Source organism: Anabrus simplex, chromosome 6 (genome assembly GCF_040414725.1).
Source record: "Anabrus simplex isolate iqAnaSimp1 chromosome 6, ASM4041472v1, whole genome shotgun sequence".
Taxonomy (NCBI): domain Eukaryota; kingdom Metazoa; phylum Arthropoda; class Insecta; order Orthoptera; family Tettigoniidae; genus Anabrus; species Anabrus simplex.
Window position 1 is genome coordinate 126,538,064 of NC_090270.1, and position 25,676 is coordinate 126,563,739.

The 25,676-nt window shown below is 36.7% G+C and overlaps 1 protein-coding gene across 3 annotated transcripts in view; it reads left to right on the plus strand.

Moving 5' to 3' along the window:
- Window positions 1–20,694, plus strand: part of zip (myosin heavy chain 10) — a 458,974-nt gene extending 438,280 nt beyond the window's left edge. Inside the window, exons 32-34 of one of the 3 annotated variants that reach the window (XR_010860546.2) lie at window positions 12,996–13,159; window positions 15,772–15,895; window positions 18,131–18,267. Coding sequence is in view for 2 of the 3 variants with exons in the window: in XM_067149903.2 (XP_067006004.1) it covers window positions 12,996–13,159; window positions 18,131–18,266 (300 nt within the window). In the remaining variant the exon portion in view is untranslated. Of the gene's footprint in view, window positions 1–12,995; window positions 13,160–13,637; window positions 15,150–15,771; window positions 15,896–18,130 lie in introns of those variants that run through there. The other 2 variants (XM_067149903.2, XM_067149904.2) reach the window with 2 other exon arrangements.
- The last annotated feature ends 4,982 nt before the right edge of the window (window positions 20,695–25,676 follow it).

Consider the following 25,676-nt stretch of genomic DNA (forward strand, 5'->3'; position numbering starts at 1 on the left):
AGTCTAAAAACACACACGCAACAAATAACTACTGTAGATAACTTCACTACAGAAGTGAGCTGCCGGCAGTTCACAGAGTGAGGGACTACACGAGGCTTGTACTGGAGCAACACAGAAGGAAAATGAAGGAAGGCAACGAAGTAATGGCTGTTCCCACCATTGTGCTTCCTCCCTACAAATGTATTTATGAAAATGTTCTGTAGTTATCTTAATAACTCATGGGCAAAAATGCCTCATCCTTTTTATCCATCTTTCATAATACATTACAAAGTACAGGATAATATCCCTTAATCATGAGGAATAATGGGTGCCTCAGAGGGGTTGGGGGGGTGTTAACTTCTTGTAGCTCCATGAGAGCAGTACCGTACTATTTTCTTAACGTGGAATGAGCTATAGATATGCTCATTTTAAAAATTCACCCCCTCCCCTCCTGTCACTTCCCTGAAGTGAATTTTCCGAAAACAAATTATGCACGTTTCTTCATTTTTAAAGGAGATTCCAAATACAGTAGAAGTCCGCTATAGCAAATACAAACAGACGTATTGACATGATAGCCTTTCAACCAGCTAGCAAGCAAGGACTAATCTTAGATCCCACAATACGCTTCGAGTCACACGTTGGCCAGGCCGAAGAGGTGGACGCCGAAAAGAAGTCAATTTACCAGCCAACTGTAAACTACTATAAAGATAAATATCACCTAGACAATATTTCCGTCCATGGACATGATCGGAGCTCGAGGCACAATCCCTAAATTTCTTGTACAGCTATGGGATTCTCTCGGTCTCAGCCGGACACGACTCCACGACATCGCTATCGCCGCAATACGAGGTTCAGTGACCATACTCCGCAATCATCTATATAACATCTGACGAACCGTATTGCAAATCTATTCCTGAGCCTTTTGGGGAATCTTCTACCTGGCACACTAGCAAAGTCAACAGTAACTTAGAAGACAAAATACTGTGTAGTCGACATACTTTGTCCTTGTGGCAGCCTCCGCATGGGGGAAGTTGTAATAATAATAATAATAATAATAATAATAATGAGTACCCCGTTGTAACGACAGTTTTTGCCTGTCCGTTCAAAATTCCTATATTAAACTGTGTATTATCCTTTGGTTAAAACGAGAGCCCTATCACTGACATGCTCGTTACTACAAGGGATTAAGCGCGTATATTTTCTATTATAGATATTTGTGCACCCCAGCAATTTTGTTGCTTGCGAGAGATCATCTTCGGTATCATTTCCTCGCTATGTCTACTATACCGTATCTCAAATTACATGGGAGATAAGAATAACAAGTCCGGCCACCTGCATGTTGCAGTACTAGTCGCTTAAAAACATCAGTCAAGAAATTGTGAGATCGATAACTAGTTCAAATAATCTGTAACTATCATGTTATAAGATTAATACAACATTTATACCTACTATCACCCAGATGAATCAAGATGATCTATATATATATATATAATTATATATATAATACAAGCTTTTTCTGTACATTGCTCAGAATTTAAAAAGAACGGTATTTCTGTATCGGTCATGTCCACGGTAACAAGTAAATGCACTTTTTACTTTTCCGTAATGGCTATGTATGTATGTATGTATGTATGTATGTATGTATGTATGTATGTATGTATGTATGTACAAGCATCACTAGAAAACGGCTAAAGAGAATTTAATGTATGCAAAGTCGGAGCATAAGTCGCTACAATCTAAGCCACAAATAATTTTATTCACGCTGATAGAAATGGTAGTTTAGGGGAAGGCCTAAAATTTAATTTTCAAATATTTGTTATTAATGGTCTTTTGAGTATTGAATAGGTTGAACCTCCTTTCCAGTTATTTAATTTTTAACATATTAATGGTCCTATCATAATAAAACTGGGTTTGCGAAGTCGGAGAATAAGTGGCTACAGTGTAGGCTATAAATAATTTTATTCACCCTGGATGAAATTGTAGTTTAGGGGAAGGTGCCTAAAATTTAATTTTTAAATAAAACATTTATTGCAGCAAAATAGCCATACATTAGTGAAAGGTGTTATAACAGTTTAACACTTGCACCATTGGTCGCATAGTCTCTGATTGATCTAGTCCCCTTGTTGCAGAATTCTAAGTGATATCGTTCACTTAACTGTCCACATAATGTACACTTGCATGAGTTTGACGGTTCGTGGTATGTTGTGTTTTCGCAAATGACATGGTGGAATCCATGTACTGCAATTCTTGTAAACACGTGCCTCGTCTCAAAATTTGCTGCTGTCCGTGTACGATCGATAATGGCCCAGTTCCATAGAATTCCATGGGTACTTCTTCTCTTTTCCTTATTAGTGTTCTTAGTAGGTTCTCCGATGCCGTTGTGTTAGGTAGGTGGTACATTGTCCTTAAATCCTCTATGAGGAAAGTTTCCCGTGCGAGAAGGTAGACTAATCTGGATCTTGTTGTTTTTGCCACTCCGATTGCTCTTTTGATGTATGTTGCTTTAACTCTTTCCAGTGTTGCTAAGTTCTTTTCATTCAGGTGTGTCCATATAATTTCAATCCCATACGTGAGTATTGGAACGATTTTCGATTTGAAGAGTGCCATTGCTGTGTCAAGATTTAGTGTTCTGATGAAGCTTATTTCGTTTATCGCTCTAATTGCTTGTGTCGCTTTCTCTGTTGTGTGTGTGTAGTGAAGCATTTTGCAGATGGCTGGAGTGTTATCCCTAGATATTTGTATTCTTTGGTGATAGATATTATTTTCCCTTCTAAGGTGATTCTTGTCGATTTTGGTATTTGCCCTCCTGATCTGAACACCATTTCCGTCTTCTCAGTGTTAATTACGAACTTGTGTTCAATGCACCATTTTCCCACTTCGTCTATAGTGTTCTGCAGTTTCTTTAAGCTTTTTGAGCCAATCACAATATCATCCGCATAGGCGTATGCTGCTACATCTTGATTTTGTGCAATTTCCATAATGTCCTTCGCTGCCAGGATGAATAGCAGAGTTCTTAGTGGGTCCCCTTGGAGTACACCATTTGTTTGAATTATCGGTTCTGAAAGGTCTAGGCTGTCCGAGATTCTTATCTTGTTCCGTTCGTTTTTGGAGTTTATGATTCTTGTCCAGACGATGTCTCTTCCGAGAGTTTCCTCGAGCTTCCTTTTTATTAATGCTCGGTCCAGGAGATCAAAGGCTTTTGTAAAGTCTATAAAGATTGTATAGTATTTTTCCTTCTTTTCGATGGCTTCCCATATGTTATTTAGCAGTAGTTCCACCGCTGCGAGAGTGGATCTTCCTCTCCTAAACCCGAATTGAGATTCTGGGAGGTGCTCTTCTACTGTGTCCCTTATTCTTTCTGTGATTAATTTTGTGAATACTTTAAAAGGGCTATTCCTCTGTATTTGTGTCCTTCGGGTCTCCTCACTGTCCTCTTCATTCTGTTGCTCTTTGTCAAAATTATCATCATTAAGTAAACTGTGCATTAATTTCAAGTCACTAGGATTGTTTAAATCGAAAAACTGATGGTTACCGGCCATACTAAAAATATGGAAGGTTTGAGTCTCATGGCATCCGGTAGGCGCCAACTTTCAGTATCTTAACACAATGTCATCAACAATGACAACTTCTCAACTGCACTGTAAGACACTGGCAGCTATGAATATACTGTGAGTGCAGGTTTACCAGATGCATGCGCTGTGAAGTAGGGTGCGCAAAGCTAGCGCTGGCACCTTCTGGATACAGCTCGACTGACAGAGGGTTAAGGGGATTTTCAAAAAACAAATTAGTGTTTCTTTATTTTTAAAGGAGATACCAAATACCATTTTTTATGTCTTTAAACTGTTAAGTTTTTGAGATATAGATATACTCATTTAAACATTTCACCCCCCCCCTAGTAAAGGAATATGCAAAAAATCCTCCCTTAGTGAGCACCTACACTGTAATATAAATGTATTGCCAAAATTTAATTTTTTTATGTGGAGTAGTTTTAGCTGGGTGTTGATTAGTCAGTCGGAACTGGTCTTTTATATATATAGATAAGACAAATTCATGTAGTAGTAGTAGTAGTAGTAAATAATAATAATAATAATAATAATAATAATAATAATAATAATACTCCATTACAATAGTGGCATTGTTTTATCGGTTGTTATTTTGTGTCAAATGTAGTATCATAATGTAGTTGCAAGAAGTCGAATGCAGTATTGAATTACGACTTGAATTGCCGAATGCAAATCAAAAGAAACCTCTTTTCCCTTTGCGAAAATCAAATGATCATAAATGTGTCTCGGTCTTGACCATCCATCAACAGCTGCTAATTTCAGATGACCACCAGTCATAAGACATAGCCTGCACAGTTGCTAGGTAACACTGTCTGACCATCGATCCATACCTTACATCACAGCCTGCGCATTGTGTGACACTAACTTCCATAACGCAAATTTTGAGATGTCCACTAGCCATGAAACATATATTTATGTCAAAACCGGCAGGACTAGATAATTAGTCTTCCGCGAAGGCATGCACACATAATGGGCAGGACGAGTTCCTTTGTCATTTGTGGAAGAGTAATGGACTTTAAGGTAACTTCGTTACCCACATCATGATAATGGGCATGACTAATTAACTCGTTTTTTCAATAAAAATATATTTCCCGCTACGAATGTTCGTGTCTCAGTGGAAACTCCCCGGTTAAGAGGTTAAGGAAGTTCAACAACTGCCTAGTGATACACCAAGTAGTATGCTCTACACTCGCAAAAATAAGGGTTTATCATTGCTGTAGGCGTCTTGGGATGCATGTATGCATACATACATACATACATACATACATACATACATACATGGTTTTCCGTGGTTTCCCATTTTCACACCGGGCAAATGCTGGGACTGTACCTTAATTAAGGCTTCCTTCAAACTCCTAGACCTTTCCTATCCCATCGTCGCCACAAGACCTATCTGTGTCGGAGACGTAAAGCCGCTAGCTAGCGATTAGTTCTGTTCTGGTAAATACGAAGTCTGGAACTTATTTTTCAGGTAGGACATAATTGGATAAATTTTGAAAAGTTTGGAAGGTCCCTGATATGTATCAACTGCCTCATTGTTGAAATGCATAAAATGACTAATTCATACAAATCTATCCATTGCAATAACAGACCCAAAATTGGCATTGACAGGATAGAGTTTTTAGAAAAATAGCTTTGTCACCTATAAGCATACAAAAGCAATTGCAACGTGTATCTTATCCTTCATGACTGGTTTCTAATCCCGCATTCTGAAAGGTAAAAATAAGCCCCCAGATTGGATTCTTTGCTCAGCATATACATTTGTTTTACAAGCTGTTAATTGCAGTAACTCATTTGTAAAGAACGTCTTAAAAACCTTCACACCATCACATTCCCCAACTGCTTAATTCTGTGTCCTGGCTTCCGTAGAAACTGTTCCATTTGACCCATGTATTTAGACATGTTTTCCCATCTCTCTCTCTCTCTCTCTCTCTCTCTCTCTCTCATATCCCGAAACTGAAGTTAAACAGACGTGAACATTGGTATTTGGAATCCCCTTTAAACATAAAGAAACACGCCTTCGTTTTTTGGGTGGAGGTGGGGGTAAATCAACGGTGGTGGGGTGATAAGAGTTGAGACCCATTGATTTTACTGTTCATAATGTACCTGATTCTGTCATAAACCAATCATTATTCATCTTTCCTGGTTTCGTTTTCAAGAGTCACCTTTCCTTTGGAGAACTTGGTTAGATTACAGTAGATTCTCCTGGCACATAAATAAAAATGTAAATACATTTGAAATAAATGATAGGAATGATATTGACTGTACAATTGTTCACCTCTATAATAAGGTCGGTAAGGCACAGAAGTATATCATTCGTATCGCCAGAAATCCCACGCACTTGCCTACGCGCGACAATGGTGCTGGTCACATTGTCAGCAATGATAATGGCAGCAGATGTAATTTACCGCCAAGTAGTGGTTTTGCACCTTGCTGCGGGGTCCAGAACATCAATAACAAGAAGAATAACAACAACAATAATAATAATAACCTAAATTCAACTAACTTAATAATAATGTTGCCATTGATTCTTTCACGGTCCCACTTTTACATGCTGGTGTATACGAAATTCCCTGTACTTGCAGTAAGGTATACATCGGCCAAACATGCTGGTCCATTTGTACACGTATCAAGGAACATGAATGTAATATTCGTCTCAACCAGCCAGACAAATCAGCAATAGCTGAGCACGCTCTATCGTTGAGTCATGATGTTCCAAGATGCTCAAGCTCTTACCCACACAACACTACAGGTCCAGGATTATACAGGAAGCTGTGGAAATATGTAGAAATGCTAACAATTTCAACAGGGACACCGGTTATCAATTAAACCTGGTTGCCAGCCATTAAGGATTTACGTAGGTAGTTCCCTTCCATGTCCCTTCACTATTGTTATTTCGTCTCAGTGTTTTCCAAATTTTTACGTTCCTCATCGCCAGATGTTTCAATCCAGGCTGGTGTCTGTGTCATACACTTGTCTATGTCCTATGTAACGTACACATGTTATATGACCCTCGTAGACTGATTCTGATGGTTCGGTCAGCTTCCACTTCAAACGCTAGCGCTCTACCGCGTCCGGGGAGCCATTTGATGACGAATGAACATACCATTTCCACTTCTATTATAACGTCTAAATTCAAAAGCCTTTCTCGTGGACAGTCAAGATTTTCTTCTGATGATGTAGAGCACAGTTCTCTGCGAAACGTAAAGAATTTCACCTTATTTTCTTGACACGGCATAAGCCCAAAAGCCTATATCACGTCAATAATAATAATAATAATAATAATGTTCTGAACTGTCGTCAAAATGTGCGGACCGTGCTGTAACTGGTCCTGGCTGGGTAATGACTATGAATTCAGTTCGGCCATGGGTTCAGTACCGCCAAGGCACCCAAGACGACACCACGCCATATCTCCTCAAGAATTTGACAGATATTAAAAATGCTTATAGGATAAGATGGCAAAGATTTAGGGACCCAACTGACCGGGCGGAATACCTGGAGCTAGCCCAGGAAGTACGAAATCGATTGCTGGAAAAAAAAAAAAAAAAAAAAAAAAATTGAGAAATGGGAGGAACTTTGCCGTCAAATCACAAACTTTGGCAGATTGTATATAAAATGTTAAGCATTCAATTATAAATTTCAGTATAATATCATAGCGAAGCACGGGTATCTTGCTAGTATTAAATATGGTTAGACCGACACCTATATATATTTTAAACATAGATTTTCATTAGATTTGTTGATTGTATTTTATCACAAGTTTTTTATGTATCACTGTTTTTGTATATGTCTCTCATCTGTGTGTTATTTTAGCTGATGATGACATCTAGGCTAGGTCGAAATATGTCTTTTTAGACAGACCAGTTATCAAATGGCAAACGTGGATTGAACAGTTGGACTTTATACAATTAAATTCTTTTAGAATTTTATCTTAGATATCTAATTTTGGTGACAAAACACTTAAAATAAGGATAAAGGTACATCATTCAAAAGCCCAAATCTTCCGTTTCAAGCAGAAATGATTTAAAATACAAACATCTTCAATTGTAACCGCTAGATTTCAGTACAGTACACACGCGTGCTGTGCGAGCAGTGCTCGTCACTCCACCACACACTACGTTCACTTATTGATGAGCACTGCTCAGCACTCCATGCTAGCAGGTTAAGGTAAAGTCGTTGGTATAGGCCAAACTGCTTACTACATACTACATTCCACCTAACCGAATCCCTTCCTACCACTTTATACCTTTCAGAATAGAATCCATGTAAACAACAGAGGTAAAAGATTACAGCCAACCCCTGTAACTACCTTGAACCAAGAACTCATTCTACCATCAATTATTCTCACCACAGCCCAACTGTCAACATAAATGCCTTTGATTTCTTTTAATAATCTATCTTTAATTCCATGGTCCCACAGTACAGCGAACATGTTTTCCCTCAGTACTCTGCCTTCTCTAGATCTATGGAACAAACATAAGTGTCTATTCCACTCGTAGTGTTCTTCAGGTACCTGGCACGTACTGAAAATCTGATTGTGATAACCCCTCTGTTGCCTGATACCACACTGGTTTGCATCCGACTTACTGTCAACCACTGATTGCACCCTCCCTTCAAAAATGCCAGTGAACACCTTGCCTGGTATACTGCTCGCTGAAATACCTCAATAGTTGCTGCAGTCCGTCCTGTTCCCTTGCGTATAGATATGTGCAATTACTGCTTTTATCTAATCAGCAGGTATGCTAATCTTTTTATTCTATGAAGTTATTTCATCCCTGCCTTCCCACTGTATTTCACCATTTCTAGGATAACTTCCATCTATTTGTGCTGCTTTATGTCACTGCAGTTTATTTACCATCCTTTCCACTTCCTTAAGCATAATTTCACTAACACCATTGTCGTCATCTCCATGAACTCTGTTGTTTGCGACATCACCAGAAAAATTTCTTTTTACATTGAAAAGATTTTCAGTATATTCCTAATACGTCCAGTGATTCTCTGGGAGTTAAGAGTTCACCTGATTTACCCAGAACAGTATTCATTTCTCTTTTCCCTCCCTTTCTAAGATTCTTTATTAATTTCCAGAAAGGATTCTCAGCCAGTTGACCTAGTCTATCCGGGTTATTCAATCTTCTCACAGCTCCTCCTTGTTTCAACAATTATTTGTTTTACTCTATTTCTCTTATCTACATATAATTCCCTGTCTGCAACAGTCTTTGTTTGTTGCAGCCATTTCTGATATGCCTTCTTTTTGAGTTTACAAGCTGCTCTCACTTCTTCATTCCACCACTAGTTTGCTTTTTTCCATCTTTACAGAGTTTTTCCTAAGCATTCCATTGCTGTTTTTCTACTACAGCATCCCTATATGTTACCCATTCTCTTTCTGAATCCTGAACCTGTTAACTTTTCAAACTTTTCACTAATCAAACCCTTGCATTTCTAATTTCCTCGAGACTTTCTACCCTTATTTGTCTGCAGACAGATTTCACTCTCTATATCCTAGGCCTAGTGATACTGAGTTCACTACATATCAAATAGTGGTCTGTATCATCGAAAAATTCTTGGAATACCCCCACATCTGTAACATATTTCGTGAATTCAAAGTGTCTTAAGATATAGTCTGTGTGTACCAGTGAACAGCCTTATGCTTTAAGAAAATACTGCACCGAGCTTGATAGCTGCAGTTGCATTAATGTGGTCAGTATCCAGTATTCTGGAGATAGTGGGTTCGAATCCCACTGTCGGCAGCCCTGAAGATGGTTTTCCGTGGTTTTCCATTTTCACACCAGGCAAATGCTGGGGCTGTACCTTAAGGCCACAGCCACTTCCTTTCCACTTCCAGCCCTCTCCCGTCCCATCGTCGCCATAAGACCTATCTGTGTCGGTGCGACGTAAAACAAATAGCAAAAAAAATAAAGAGAATACCGTATTTACGCGAATAATTCCCACCACCGAATAATCCCCGCACCCGAACTTTAGGAAGTCTGGTTTTGAAAAAAATATGCCAACATTGACTCAAATAAAACCTGCACCCCTATTTCGTGCCTCAATATTTTTAAAAACATGTGCGGGTATTATTCGCATAAATACGGCATTTGTAACTGCTAATCCCATACTGGCACAGAAGTCTAGTAAACGCTTCCCATTTCTGTTAGCTTCCATATCTTCCCCACACATACCCATTGCCTTTCCTTATTCTTCAGGTCTTTTTCCAACTCTTGCATTGAAATTTCCATAAACACTATCCCATCCTTGCTGTTGACCTTGACTACAATGTCACTCAGTGCTTCATAAAACTTGTCAACTTCATCCTCATCCGCACCTCACTCACGTTGTGAATACACCAAGACAATTCTTGTTCCAATTCCTGCAACAGCTAAGTCTACCCACATCATTCGCTCATTTACATGCTTAACGGAAACTATGTTGTGTCCTGTAATATTCCTGATGAACAGTCCTACACCACACTCTGCCATTACCTTTTTAACACCCGTCAAGTACACTTTATAATCTCTTATCTCTTGTTATCTTCCCTTGGCCACCCTTGGCCCATGGTTTATGAACTATAACAAACTGAAAACACTGAAACAGCCATACATTGATGCTATTAAGATTCTATGAGAAGCAAATAAACCTGTTTGACAATTACAAATTCATTTTGAAGAGCAAGAGTAAATCGCATGGTGTGCTTATCCTCGTAAAGGAAAAGGAATATAACTATTTTTGAAAGTTCATCTATTAACACATGGGTTGTGAAGAGAGAAGGTACTTCTTGCTCTGAATGGAGGGATATTTTGAGAATGATTATGGTTTCACCTGTACGTTTTCTTTCTGGATGCTCAATTGGCACAGGTCAGTGCAGACATCGCATTGAAAATGAAACTCTCCCTCGTGTGCTGGGGAAGTGAATTAGACAGCATAACATAGTACGCTAGCTGCTGGTCAATGCTCTGTGCAATAAAGGATTGGAAGTCTATGAAGGGGTTCATTGTTTTGCTGAGAATGGAAGCTTCAAACAAATAGGCATCTTTGCCATCAGTCGATAAGAGAAATTATTGATCCTGCTATTCGTTTCGAGACGTCGAGCATACAGTCGATATTAGTTCACAAAGAGAAGAAGGAATAATGTTATGAGCCAACTATACCCAACATTTTAGATAAATATGAAGTTAATACAATTAAAGCCACTGCTCTATTGAGTGGGTCAATGGGTCAAGAGGAACAATTTCTAATTTTTTGTTACAGGGTGTTGGTATTAGAAATTGAAAAAAATAAGTTCAGGAAAATACTATAACTAATATAATTAATTATTCAGTAGCTATTCTTTGAATTATTTGTATTACAGATAGATTAGAATAAACATTATTAACGAAAAGAAATCTGTTGTTCTGTGTCCTTTGGCAAACCCTCCTCCACTGCACCTATATCTTGTGATAATCATTTGTTATTAGTGGGCATGTATGAATTCTTGCATTGAATCAGACCATAAACTCGCTCTTGTGGTAAACGGTCCCACTCCTCATTTCAGTATCAGTAAGTTTTGACACACAAAGTTGCCACCTTTAGCTTCTCCACGCATTCAAGTGCGTGAACTGTACAGGCCGATCCACTCAGCTCATGGTTGTGTTCTTGAAGATTCTGATTCACTGCCATGGTATGGCGAGATTTTGGTTTGTCATATATTGGAAGGAAGTGGTCTCAAACATCAAGTCCGTAACAACGGCTTGTAGTATCTGTTGATCAGAGGCAGTCAAGAGTGCCCTGGTTAAGAACGAGAGAGGAATTCACCATACAACCATCATTCCAACCCAGAACTTGATACTTTCACTATTAAATGGATGAACATCATGAATGTGACCACATTGCTTTTTCATCAGGAGTATAGTTTTATATGTCTGGTGTAAGATCTTAAACCAATCCTGATCTTATAACTGAATGTTGCGTTCATCCATTCTTAAACTGTCCAGTGTTGTTGAGCAAAGACCCAGATGCATCAGTTATTTTTATTTTTTTTAATGTTTTTGCAATGCAAAACATATAACGGGCCTTCTGAATTGGAGACCAAATGCACACCATCTGCGGCATATAGTTTGGTCTAGGATATGAACCCCTGTTGCTGAGAAGAAGTCGGATGTAAGAGACGAAGCAATGGATGTTTGTTAACTGCAAAATGCAATAACAGAATGCCTGTAATTTAGTTGAATTTAGGTGTTATTATAGTTGAATCACAAGACTAATAAATAATCTGAAGGGGAAAAGAAAGGACAATACACTGAATGCCCATTAATCTGGTCCTCAATGTTCCGGCCTTCCAGTAATCCGTCCTCCAGTCATGACATTGAATATACAGAAGTGAGCTTCTATACTGTTGGGAATCACTATCATCGGTTGTGCTAAAGCTATTAACGGGATATCAAAAATGTGTCAGCAATTTTATTTGAAATTGTGGCTTCCTTTACAGTCCAGTATCGTGGCTTCAGAAAGTAAGCACTTTACATTAGATCTGTAGCAAAAAACAAAACTTTTATGAAAGTTGGGCTGAGGTTCTTGGCAAAAAAGAAAGAAGCCATTGCTGCTGAATGCAGTATTGGACGTGCAACTGTTTCAGATATCATAAAGAGGGGGAGGGGAATTTCAACAATACAGAGCGAGTTGGTCGTGCGATTAGGGTTGCATAGGTGTGAGCTTGCATTCAGGATGGTAGGTTCATATCCCACCGTCAACAGTCCTGCAGGTGGTTTTCATAGCTTCCCATTTTCACACCAAGCAAATGCAGGGGCTGTATCTTAAGGCCACAGCCGCTCCTTCCCGATCCTTGTCGCCAAAAACCTTCTATGTGTTTGTACATTGTTAAACCCCTGGCAAGACAATAAGTATATTCAATAATACTTGAGCCAAGTGGACAGTGATTTGGGAAGAAGAAAGGTTATGCGTAGGAGTGAGAACAATCAACTTGATGCAGATAAGTGCGCTACCAACATAATGCTTGTAATTACGTTGCATGACTAAGCATGCCGCCGTCGAGCATCTTCATTGCGACAACTAAAAATTTGGGGCATGTTACTTAGCGAGTGATACTGCACATAGGAGAAACAAAGACTTTTTCTCATGTTAATTTTTCTTAAATGTACAAATGGTACATTGTAGTATTGTGTTTAATAAAGTATAGTAGGTATTCAACTCTCAGTAATATCACACTTCTGCTAATCCCCCCTTGTTTAAGGAATGACTAGATTAGGGAATCAATTCAGAAGATTTTTGTTTGAATGCAAACTTTAATTAAAGCAATGGAATATGATGGTGAGAGGTTTTCTTGCAGTTTTGCAAGTTATGATATTGTTATTTTCCAGAAGGAAGGAAAAAAATGTTAATGCAGAGATACTCCAGTGTTCTGCATTAGATATGCTTGTGTTGATCATGTTTTGTTCACTTTTTCACATTTCATTCTTACAGAGTAATTCTCGAGTGAAGGCACTTAAACGCCAGCTTGATGAAGCTGAAGAGGAGATTAGTCGGGAAAAAGCGCAGAAACGTAAAGCCCAGCGAGAAATGGAGGACATGGTCGAATCTCATGAGACCATGTCTCGGGAACTTACGAACTTGAAGAATAAACTCAGGTAAGAAATATCGCATGAATTGTCAGACCTTTTTAATTTTAGGGTAGGAATTTTGAAATTCTGGATTTCCTGTACAAAACTCAAAATCTTGGTCATTTGATGTTCTTTTATAGGGTGTGAATTAACAGTGATAGTTTTAAGATTAGTAAATAAGAAAGCTAGCATGGAGCAACAATTTACAAAAGGAGGTGAACAGATGGGAATAATACCACTGAAGTATGTGGCTATCACAATATGAACATATATCCTCATTTGTGATAATTGATCTGCTCTAGAGGAAGTTTCACATAGTTACATTTTTATTTTAACTGATGTAGTATATCCTTCCTTCATCTGTATTCCTCTTTTGTTTGGTAAAGTTCAGGTTTCCTTCTCTTTTCTGCCATTGAATGAGATTTTCTTTTGCATGCTGTTGGTTATTGAGGGTCATTATACCACGTGGCTTGATGATAGCTATAATTTATTATCTTAATTTTAGCGTCACTCAACGTACATCTGCAAGTTGTGAAGCTGAGAAAGGCATTGCGTAGACCACGATCATCCACCACATGCTTTTGTTCTGTTTTCTTTTGATCACCAAAACACTGCCTGCTGCCTTTTCAGTCACTAAGAAAGTATTGTGATCATAGCCAAAATTCTGTCTACTTCTTTCTTATTGTCTAAAGTATCCAGATTATTATTATTATTACTACTCTGTCTAGCAAGTGACAATTTCAAGTGTGTTCAGTGGGTGTTTGCAATACAAGTGAACTAGCTGAGAAGATAAGGCTACTCCAAGAATAGTACTGTGGATGTGCTTCCATCTTCTTAGTGTTGTATGCATGTCGTAAAACAGTCAAAATGTTTGTAATTTAACACTGTTTTGTGTTACTATTTTTCCTTTGCATGTAATTTTTTAATGTTAATAGATTATTCTCTAATGGGGCTGTATTGTACACTTTTTTTTAGAAAAAAAATATTTGTCATGCTTGGAGATTTTTGTAAATATTTTATGAAAGCTTTTGTGTTTTTCAACTTATACCATGTGGCTTAAAGTATTTTGCTGTAAAGCTGTGCAGACTTTTCTTGAACATTCCTGTTTGATGTGTTTTCATGTAATTAGTTATGAAGTCTGCTTGGTACTTTTTCATTTAATTTATTGCAAAATAAAAGAATATTGAGCAGAATATGTGCTAGGCTTCTAACAACTTCCTGAAAATGGCTTAGAGTAAATGTCTGGATGTTTATGAAAGAAAAGTATGTAAGAGATAAAAGAAAAACTGGAGTGTGTGATATGATGGTTATTTCCGTGATAGCATCTGCAAACGCATTGGTTTCAGAAAATGTCAGCTCATTATCTGTCTTGTGACCTCACTATAAAATGAATGCAAACTGCTAAGCATGTTTATCCTGAATAGCCTTAAATCCTATGCTTGTTTTCCCTAAAAGGTGTGTGTGCATTTGTTTGCATCATTTTGCTATTTTTGTGTGTTGCTCAAAATAGTAAAGCATTCATTAGACCTATCAGAAGAACAAAGGGGTGGTCACATAGTTAGCATTAGATTTTGTTTGTTTTCTTCAGTAGTCTGTCCATTGTCTGGTTTTCTGGTAGTTAGTAAACACCTGGTATTTATATTCCAAGTATCACCATTTCTATATACTCAATTTTGTTGAGAAATCATGCTTTATTAATAGCTGAATGTATGTTTATTTCCTGCTATTCACTCATCAATTTCAGTTGATTGTGTGCAATGCTATTTATTTATTTATTTATTTATTTATTTATTTATTTATTTATTTATTTATTTATTTATTTATTTATTTATTTATTTATTTATTTATTTATTTATTTATTTATTTATTTATTTATTTATTTATTTATTTATTTATTTATTCTCTGGGGTGAGAGGGAGATTTTTATTTTGCTTTGTATGTTTTGGAGAAATAACTGGAATATAAAATGTGTTTTCTTTGTATCAAGCCTCTTTAATTAAAATAAAATTTACTTTTATTTTATTGGTTAGCCTTTTTTACATTGTGCATGCTTACATAATTCTTCCCTGTACTTAATGTCAGATACAATGCTAATATTGTGAGAAGCATCTTTATTGAGATCATTTCTTCACAGGGTGCATACCAGTAAAAATATTAATGATATTTATGGGCTTAAAGATTCCCTTCTTTGCTTCCACCTGAGCACTCAGATGAAATGATTCTTTTGTATGAGTTTCTTCTTCATAATATTACCAGTATTTACTCCATGCTGGTTTGATCATTTGTGTACTTCATAAATATTCCGTATATTTGAAATGTGAACACCTCAGCAAAACGCATTACACTTGCTATGAGTCATACACTGAAGCAGAGTCACACATGCCTGCCAACCTGCCCTTGTGGTTTTGGGACTGTTCTATGCTTTCAGAAAAGGTACAAACATTTCAACTCCCTTTTTTAACATACTGGACCTTAACCCATATTCGGTTTTCCTTTTAGTAATCCTTCTTAAGGAATTATCTAGCACTACAATAGCAATCCCAGCTCCAGGATGTCATGGTTGGTAGAGTTTTCTACATACTCCACCATAATTGAGCCAGGATCCAATATTTAGGCTCTTTGATGTGTTTTGTTTTCAGTGTGATGGAAGAAGTGAACTACTGCGTCAGAAAGTATCACTAAACGTGTCAAAATACTTGTATAACTTTGATTTGTTCGTAATCGTATGAAGCAATGGATCATTTTCATGTTGAACATTTTGAAGTAAGTAAATGCATATCTCTAACCCTTTTCCCTTTATCCTAGGAACCTAACTGACCGTAACAATCCTGTTGTCCCAGCTGGACATGCTGTTACTTACTTAATAACAGAATGTGTGATCGTTGCCAAATGATACAGTAATACCCTAAATGAAAAGTAAAAACAGGCTTGTTCTTTGTTTGAACATCCATCCCATTTATCGTAATGTTAAGCAAATTCCCTTCATTATTTAATAGGCATGGATGTTCTTTGTCTGCATTAGCTGATTGCATTGTAGTTTGTATGATGGACATTGTGCTATAATACATTGAAATTTAAAAGGGGAAGTATTTTATCACCATTTTTCCTTTTATTAATCACCTATAAAATTATACAATAAAGTTTTCGTTATGATTCATTGGTAGCTCTTACGACTGGACTGTCATTGGGGTCATCTGCAAGGCTAATGTGTATCTGTGATTGTATGGATTCAGTGGACGTTTGACTAGAATGTACATAAAACATATACTCCCTAATAGTATCTAACCACTGAATTATACATTGGTGTGTGTGTGTGTTTTTCGCAGTTACAAATAGGATCAGAGACCCCAGAACTCATTACTGGGCACGAAGGAGAACTTTTGATGAAACTGATTTAGATCCTGTCCAAAAAGTTGAAATGTATTACTGGTATTACTGGTGATTACTGAAGGATTTTACTAGCAATTGTTATAGTGGGAAATAATTAGTATGTTTCCCCACCAGAATTCTAGAAAGAAAAAAAAGTGACCACTGCAAAAGTTCCCACTTATTTCAAATTAAATGTTTAGGTTATTAATTCGGAAAATAGTTAATAATCCTATTTTCAGTTCAATGCAAATATTTCAGATACATTTAATTCTGATTGATGATGGGTTACATTGCTTTACATACTGTGAACATACCCAAAAAGCCTTGATTTTTCAAGTTTTTAGTACTTTAGTACTTTAGTTTTTGTACTGAATTTTAGATCTGTTATTACTACTCAGGATTTTTAGGTAGTAATACGTTATAATGCAAACTAATTTGGTTATTACTATTAGTATCATCTAGTATCGTCTAGCCTGTTCTTCCATTATGTAGTGAGAGTAATATAAATTCTAGGGGTTCTGATGGGCTGTACCCCTAAAGTTTATGCAGGTCTCATAACATAGCCAATGTGTACGGTAGACAATACTTGTTATCTGCTTCAGTAAGTTTGCATTCTAACCTATTACTGCCTAAAAATCCAGACTCTAGTTATTACCAATACCTCTTACGCATTTGAAGGATGTGGATTTTGATTAGTGTTAAAAATAGTCTTTCAATTTAGAAGGAGCAAGCATGTTTAGGAAGTATTGAGAATTTAACCCTGGCTTGCATGTTACCTGTGAACTAAATGGTGGTGGTGGGGGGGGGGGACTGCTATGTAAATGTGATTCCAAGAACAATCTTATATATCAGCTTTTTGTTGAGAAAGAGATCTTCATATTGCTGCCATTTCAAGACTTACTCAAACTAAAACCTTTTCTGGAAAATATTACCTGTCTAAAGGTATGGAGATTGTTTTATTCAGAAGTTTGAACCCCTTTCTTTGTTTTCTCCATGTAATAAGAATATCTTTCAGTGCAGTAAACTTTGGAAGAAGTGCTATGCCATGTCATTTTGCAAAGAAAGCAATGTAGAGTGACAATTTTTCTGTAAAATTGAATACCTGTTTATTGAAGGTAGATCACAAAATTCATGCAAGGATATAATAGGGAAATATGAAATTTGTTAGAAATTAATCTTAAGATCTACCTTCAGTTAATAGTTGTCCGAAATCAGAGAAAACTTGCTGTTTTATTGGTTTCTTAAGTGATGACTTAGCATGTTCTTTGGAGTTCACTTGTACTGAAAGGAAGAGGGATTATCTCAAGATAACCCTTCTCTTCGTTCCTTTCCCAGTTCATTTTGTATTAAGCCTAGTCCTTGAGGTTATAAATAACCTTTCAAATTTTATTTCTCTGACTAATCATTGATGTATTAGTGTACTATAGCCATGTTCTTAGATTATGCCTCACTTATTTTTATGGATACAAACTACAGCTATTACTTGTTTTGGTTTTAAACCGTTCATTGAATGCTAATGCTATTTAGTATGTTCAAATGTATATGAACACTATTCAAGATTAAAACAGCATCCTTCATTCTGTGCGAGGAGTTACCTGCCTTGATCTCATGACTGTGCTTGTTTTTCAGACGTGGAGGGGCAGGAACAGGTATTAGCCTAAGTTCGCGATTGACTGGCACAAAGCGAGGCTCTATTCCAACTGGCAGTGGTGATGACTCGTCTCTGCAAGACGACTCCATTGATGGCGAGGAGACACCAAATTAAGAAGACAAGGGCTTAACACTCCATTATAAATTCTTCCAAAACCAAGCTGCCATCTCGATATATGCAAGTTGTTTTGCACAAACAGTACACAAAGTTTTGTATAGTTCCACTGAGAAGCTAATTTCTAATGTTTTCCTTATCTTAAGGAGTAAAGAACCAATGTGGAGAACTGGGATAGATTTATTTTTACACTGTTTATTTACACAATTTTCTCCTTTCTCTCTTTTTTTTTGTTTTTTTTTTAGTATCTTCAAATATTGGAAGGTAGAAATGTGGTAATTTTGCCAATAATGAATTTAAAAAAAGGGTATTATAAAGCTGTTTTATATCTTTAAAAATGCTACAGTTAATAAAAAATCCTTGAAATATAAGCAAAGGAAATACAGGAAAGCAAGTGTTTTGAGAAATCGCATTTTGCTATCTATTCTGTTAGAGAAAACAAAAATATGAAACATGTAAATAATAAGGTATTAAACATAGATTTTAACATCTCTCTACAGTAAATATTTCTTTAATTTTGGCAAGGTAGAACCTTTTGTTTTCCTCATCCACTATTGACTTTACTGTCATCATATCTCTTTCATACACAATTGTCTTCTGTGCATTCCTGTTCATTAGAAATTCTTGTCTTTCACATGTACTCTTTGGTATTCTTTTCTGCACATTGACGCTCAAACTTTGACAATCTATTCACTTACAGTTTTAAGTGAAAGCATCTTGATTATGCATTTTGACAGCCTTGTATAGGATTTGTTAACTTCCAGTCAACATAGTATCACCACAGTCAAGATTCATAAATAGTTTATTCATATTGTTATCAAGTGGCAATGTTACTGGTGTTAATCCACCGGGAATACCGGTAGAATCACCCTCCCAAGTCCGTTCATTTATGTACACAAGTTACCACCAAGATGATTACAGAAACTATTCAACATAATCAGATACCTGTCTTCTTAGAGGTGACCTGTGTGTATCCTCTACTCTGCATAAACTTGATCTTAGTTCATGAGAAAAGATGGATGTAACTAAACATGCAGTCCAAGAGAACGTTTTCCTCTCGGTATCATTTTCAAATTGAATTTTATTAACGAAAGGAGTCCTTTACTTGTCTTTACATTCAGTCACAGCTGTTTTAGAGTATACTTTGAATATATAGAGGTTTACTTCCCTGCTTGAGTACTCTACTTATAACTAAGTTCTCAGGTTAGTGTCCAGTGAACTTAATGCATAAAGTGGAAGTAGACACGTAGCATGAATCCTGGAATTTCCGAGTATTGTAACTGGTATTGTTGGTACAGTGTTAATATCAATTGTTGTCTCAGATATGAGCTTCAAACTCAAAACATACATTTGACAACTGTTCATTTAATTACAAAATACTATTTCAATTTTGTATATTGGAAAGTATGTTTAATTTGTGAATTGCTTTTTACTTAACGTGAAAATGAAGCAAAACCACTTTTTCTCACCTTTCTGTTCAAAAGTAAGAGCCTAGGAGGAAGTTGTGTGTATAATTACAATACTTTCTGTTTCTGATTCAACTTGCATGTATCTTGAAGAACCCTCAAATTGAGTGACATTGTATTATTATTTAACTCTGTGATTTAGTCATATATATACCTGCCTAGCATCGTATAAGAAGCCTGCTCTTGGAAAGAGCAAAGAACATTCCCTTTGCTTATGCATCTGAGATATTTTAAGAGGGTTTGTCATTCCAGAAGTGTTAAAAAAAGAATGTTACAAAGCAATATGTAAAGTTTGGTTTTGTTACATGAAGATTCTGTAATGTACTAACAGACTAGTGGACAGGAGACTAAGAAACTGAGCAATTCGGATCTACTTCCTGTCGTAATCTGCCTTTGTTGACTGCAACTAGGGAAAATTACTTAACCGTTATATTTAAACATGAACTAACCCAGAACTTGTTAGTGGTGCAAGACCAATTTGTACAGTAATAAATGTTTTTTTTTTTTTTTTTAAAGAGATGGTGACAGGTGAAAAAATGCTTGAACTGTAACCAAACATTTGCCTTCATTTTTCTACTGTTTGTAGAAGCCTGGAATATTTAGTATGAAGAACCTGTATTTAATAATCATGAGTCAAAAGAGTACTTAGTTATAATTTTGTAATTTAAGGTTTTTATTATTTTGATTATTGAGAGAATGGTGCGTGTGTGTGTGTGCATGTGTGTGTGCACGTGTGTGTGAGGTAATGAAAGTTGTGAATGAATGTAAATAAACGAGAACTTCTAAATCTTTATATATTAGGAAGAATAGTAATTCCTCTGAAGCTTCAAATATCTTGTTATAAAGAAATCAATAAATTTTCCTACATTGAAAATTGTTAATAATACTTTTGTATGATACTGAATTGCAATTTTTGATCATATATAAAAAATCCATGAGGAAATCATAACTTGTCTAAAAAAGTTGTTTCTGTTTGTTCACCCCTTTTCCTTTGTGTTTCCAGCTTCACAGTGTACATACCAGCCTATGTAGAAACTTCATAATTATGACATGGATCATTCCTTTGACAGTGTTTAGATCTAATACTCAGATAATGCTCGAAATTGCGTTGCCTTATGTTAGATTTGTTCCATCCCACATTAAGTCTGGTTATATCATGATCACTTGCTGCACAGCACTTGAATGTATTGAGTTGATGTGTAATTATTCTGTTTTCTGTGGCAACAGTTATGAGAAGAACTGAAGAATAAGTAATTTTAATAGATGTCATTACTGCAATGCCATAGTAATGTGTTCATGAATACCTCATACATTTTTCAAAGTTGCCATACATTGAAGTGACATTTCATGGTGCTGAAAACTTAAGTTAGACATAGTTATACGTAAAAGTCCCTTCATAGTACTGTTTTATTTGTTTATTAAGTATCATTTGTCTTAGAAACAATCTGTACAGGCCAGAAATGGTTCATCTGGGATTTGAACAAAAACCTGATTCTTAGTTTCTTTGCCAAGAGCCAAAATCACCAGACAGTTTGTATTTCTTTAGCCTACTCTTTTCTAACACTTACTATAACTCCGAGTAGGATGATGGACCAATTTCATATCCACAATTGTATTTTGATGATGCTTGTTGTTTTAAGGGGCCTAACATCGAAGGTCATCGGCCCCAATTGTATTTTAGGAGTATAAAGGATTATATTGAAGTAATGATAAAGGAATTTTACAATTTGTGGTACAGTACGTAAAAGAATCCACACTAGGAGTTTCACTTTTGCTTTTCCGTTGTTTCCATGTCATTGTAATTGACTTAAGTAGCCATTTTCAGCACTGCTTGTATTTTTCTGCATTTTTTTACTCTTTGATATAACAGCTTGTGGGGAATTCTTTCTGTCTTTATTTCTTTCTTTCAATTTTATGAACACATAGGATCACTTAAGTCAATCCATTACTCATGTCTCTTTGAAGGGACTGTGGTGCTCCCAGTATATATTATTCTTTGTTATACATCGCTGTCAAAAACTGGCAACATTCACTTGAATTTAGTAAGCATTCTGATTATTCTTCTTGATCTGAACTTATTGATTCACTGAGTGTAACACATTTTTTTCCTCCAGAGATGTAGTGTTGCCTGTGTTATTATCATCATCCAACTCCTTTACTCTGAAAACTTTCTCGGATAACCCCAGTTTTTGAGTTGACCGTCTTTTTTTTTTTTTTTCAAGGGAGGTTATATATACTGAATATTGTTGGATGTATCTACCAGATCTTTTCATTTACTAAATTCTGCCTGGAGCATTGCCTACGTTATACTAGTGACCGTGACAAGAGCAAGTCCTACTATTATCCGCTAGGCAGCAACGTATGACCTGTCTTGCAGGTCACATGCGAAAAATATTTTTACAAGTAGGTACATAATTCACTTTTTCTTAATACCACTAGAAAATATTTTCAGAAGTTTTATGATTATGGCTTGCCTCTCAAATATGACTGCAGATGATTAAATTTTCAAATGCTTATAGCTTATATGTTTTCTCACGAAATCCCTAGGAATATCAAGTTCATTGCTGATGTTCGTTGCTTGGTCATCGAGAATTGGTTCTAAAAATTTTGTCACAATATTGTCGCTGAGAATTAATTGGTCACATTCACAGCACTTGAAAAGTTTCAGTAAATTTTGAAACAATACAGTTCTTCGGTATCTTTAACACGTTCACTGCATATTAGCAGAGCGTGACATACCCACCAACCTGAGCAAAATATTTGTGTGGGACTCTTTAAAAGTTGTAATTATCGAAGTTTTGTAGGTTGGTAGGACGAGTTCTATCAAGTTCGTGGACTTATTCCACTCAGACGCCTGGTGCGTGACCCGCACGGTGGTTGAAATTGAGAAGTAATACTGGTCACCAGACGGATCCCGCGCCACGCGCGTTGGTAGATTAATGTGCATTATTTACCGCGGATAGCAACCAAATGCATAAAGTATGTTACAGACATAAATATATTCATATTTACACTTCTCTATTACAGAATTTGACAAACAAAAATGAAATACTTTGGCCAATTGGGTAGGTCTCACGATGTTGAAGGAACCACATTGTCGGCCATCAGAAAAAAATATAAATAAAATTATAACAAAAGCATCACAATGCAGTCAAAAATGATTACTGCACGTTCTTTCAAGTCACTTATAAATGTGATGAGGAATAAATAACAATCAGAAGTTCTTTAGTGTTATACACATATATGATGCAAGAATAAACGACAATTACAACTTCAGTTCTTTTACTGAACATATTGCAGTAGTGGAATTTATTTATTTCAAAAGCGGAATCGCTCGTAATTTTCCTGAAGTATTAATAAACAGAAAATGCAGCGTCTTAGTACGCATTGAAGTGGTCTTGCTGCTCAAAGATCCCATAAATGAATGATGACTTATGACGACAACTCTGGAGAGGAAATACGCGGGAAACGGAATACGCATACGCAAATATGGCTACGGATGAATCTGCTAGTAGACTGGACTTACACTGTGCGGAATGACAATTAGAGCCTTTCTTACCATGCAGGAAACCTGTGATTTACATTTCCTAGCAACCGTCCCATGACGCCCCAGGCGCGTGCTCCGCACCTGCTTATAAAGTAGCGTCACGCGCCCAGCGCGTTATTCACATTGAACATGTTAACCCCTGGACATGTTCCAAATATCTCTACATCACTACAGTGAAATTCAGAACATTTTTCAGAAAATTCACTAATTTTCTTGAGGTATAGTGCAAGGCTTCCTGATCTTGTGCCTTAATGATACACATTAACAGGCTGTCACTGACAGCTGATGACAGAAGCTCTAAGCAAGAAAAGCATTCTGTGTTTTCCTCCGCCACTTAAACAAAATAGCCACCAATGATCACTAAAGTAGAGAGGTAGATAATAAATAATAATTTCGTGTGGCTATTACTAGCCGAGTGCAGCCCTTGTAAGGCAGACCCTCCGATGAGGGTGGGCGGCATCTGCCATGTGTAGGTAACTGCGTGTTATTGTGGTGGAGGATAGTGTTATGTGTGGTGTGCGAGTTGCAGGGATGTTGGGGACAGCACAGACACCCAGCTCCCGAGCCAATGAAGGTTAAAATCCTCGACCCGGCCGGGAATCGAACCCGGGACCCTCTGAACTGAAGGCCAGTATGCTGACCATTCAGTTAACGAGTCGGACAGAGAGGTAGATGTTAACGGGTGTTTATGAAAAGCAAGAAACAAATTTCTGCTGAAAATCAAATTAAGGATCAACTATCCCATAAGTGTAGCTCAGATAATGCTAGATGTTGTCAACCGAGTTGCATATGGTATAAGATTTATAAAATGAAAATTTGATCAATTCAGAAAATGCTGTTAGTAACCTACCTTCAAGACGCGAGTCTAGGAGTGTTAGAATATCCTGAGGAATCGAAACTTAAGTTGCCTCTTGAACTACTCGCTGAGCCCTGATGGAATCCACTTATTTGAAAATCTGTCTTTCAGCTTTAGAAGAAACAGATGGATTTGTCATTCCTGTTTTCAACATTGTTTCCATAGTATAGAGGCAAGATCTAATGTCCATGTCATTGAAACCTCCTTTTCTCTGCAAGTGGCTGAATAAGTGTTCTATATCGTCACAAGATAAATTCCTGCTTAATAATGAAATTTCACTGACAGCAAGTATCAAGTACATTTTATAGTGGTCCGTGTTGTGATGACGAATAGTTCAAAATTTTCCATGCTGATTTTGTCCTTCTTGCTCTTATTGCACTGAATTTATTCAACAAATGGCAAAAACATTCGTCAGCCAATTGAGTCTTTTGTCATTTACGTCAGAAAATACAACTTTTGTCTTTGTTCGTAGATATATACACGCTTGCTTTGTATTGCACATATCATGTATGTCATGCCATTTTCTAATTATCTGAAGAAACAGTATGGTCTTCTGTAGACTTCCTTGATTTTTAATGACCTCAGGAGCAACAGTAGGCAAGAATTGAAATCACAAGTTCCTCAGGATATGACTGCTATCAAAACTTAGAGCAAAGAGGCATGTTTCCATTGTAAGGATGTGTGATTTCTGGAAGAAGCAGTCCATCATCACACATTTTCTTCATCGTTACAATTCTGATGATCTGAAACCATATTTGTTAAATTTCTGATACTACTTCAGTTGTGAGGGTGTTTCGTTGTGTCCCACTTAACTGTTGAGTAAAGTAGAAGGCGACAGGTATCCTATAAGCCAGGGATGGCGAACCTTTTCCAACTAGTGTGCCATCTTAACTCTGGTTTATTATTCTCATCTGTTGACTGTGCCACTTGTTTTCAATTTCCATTACGGGATGTCTACAACCTACACCCCACCCCCTCCCTCGCAACTTCCTTTCAATTTCCCGATTATGTTTCATAATATGTTATTTATCTATTCATTTATTGAGTCATTTATTTATTTATTATAAATAATTGCATAGCGGGCGCAATATATCATGTAAATACTTCATCCATTAGCTTCATTGTCTTCCCATGTTGTAGTTTGTACGCTCAACAATTAAACTAATTTCTCCCTCATCACATTTCCATAAGGAAATCTAAAAAAAAAAAAAACAGCTATCCTTGTTTGTAAGGTCACATTCATGCTTTCATCTAAACATACTGCACTATATGTGGGAGTTATCCAAATTAGCTTTCAACTGCTTCGAAACTTCTTCACTCATTTTTATTATTCTATCCTTGACAGCAGTTCAGCTGGCTGGGATTCCTTTAATATTGTTAATTATTAGTTGTTTGTTAGGGAAGTTTTCAAATGATGTGTCGGACGTCAATAAGAAACTTTCTTTCAACAACTCACCGTCAGAAATCTGTTTCCCATGCTTGCTGTACTGTGCAGTGAGACAGATAGAAAAAGCCACACTGATACTATTCCTTGGCCGGAA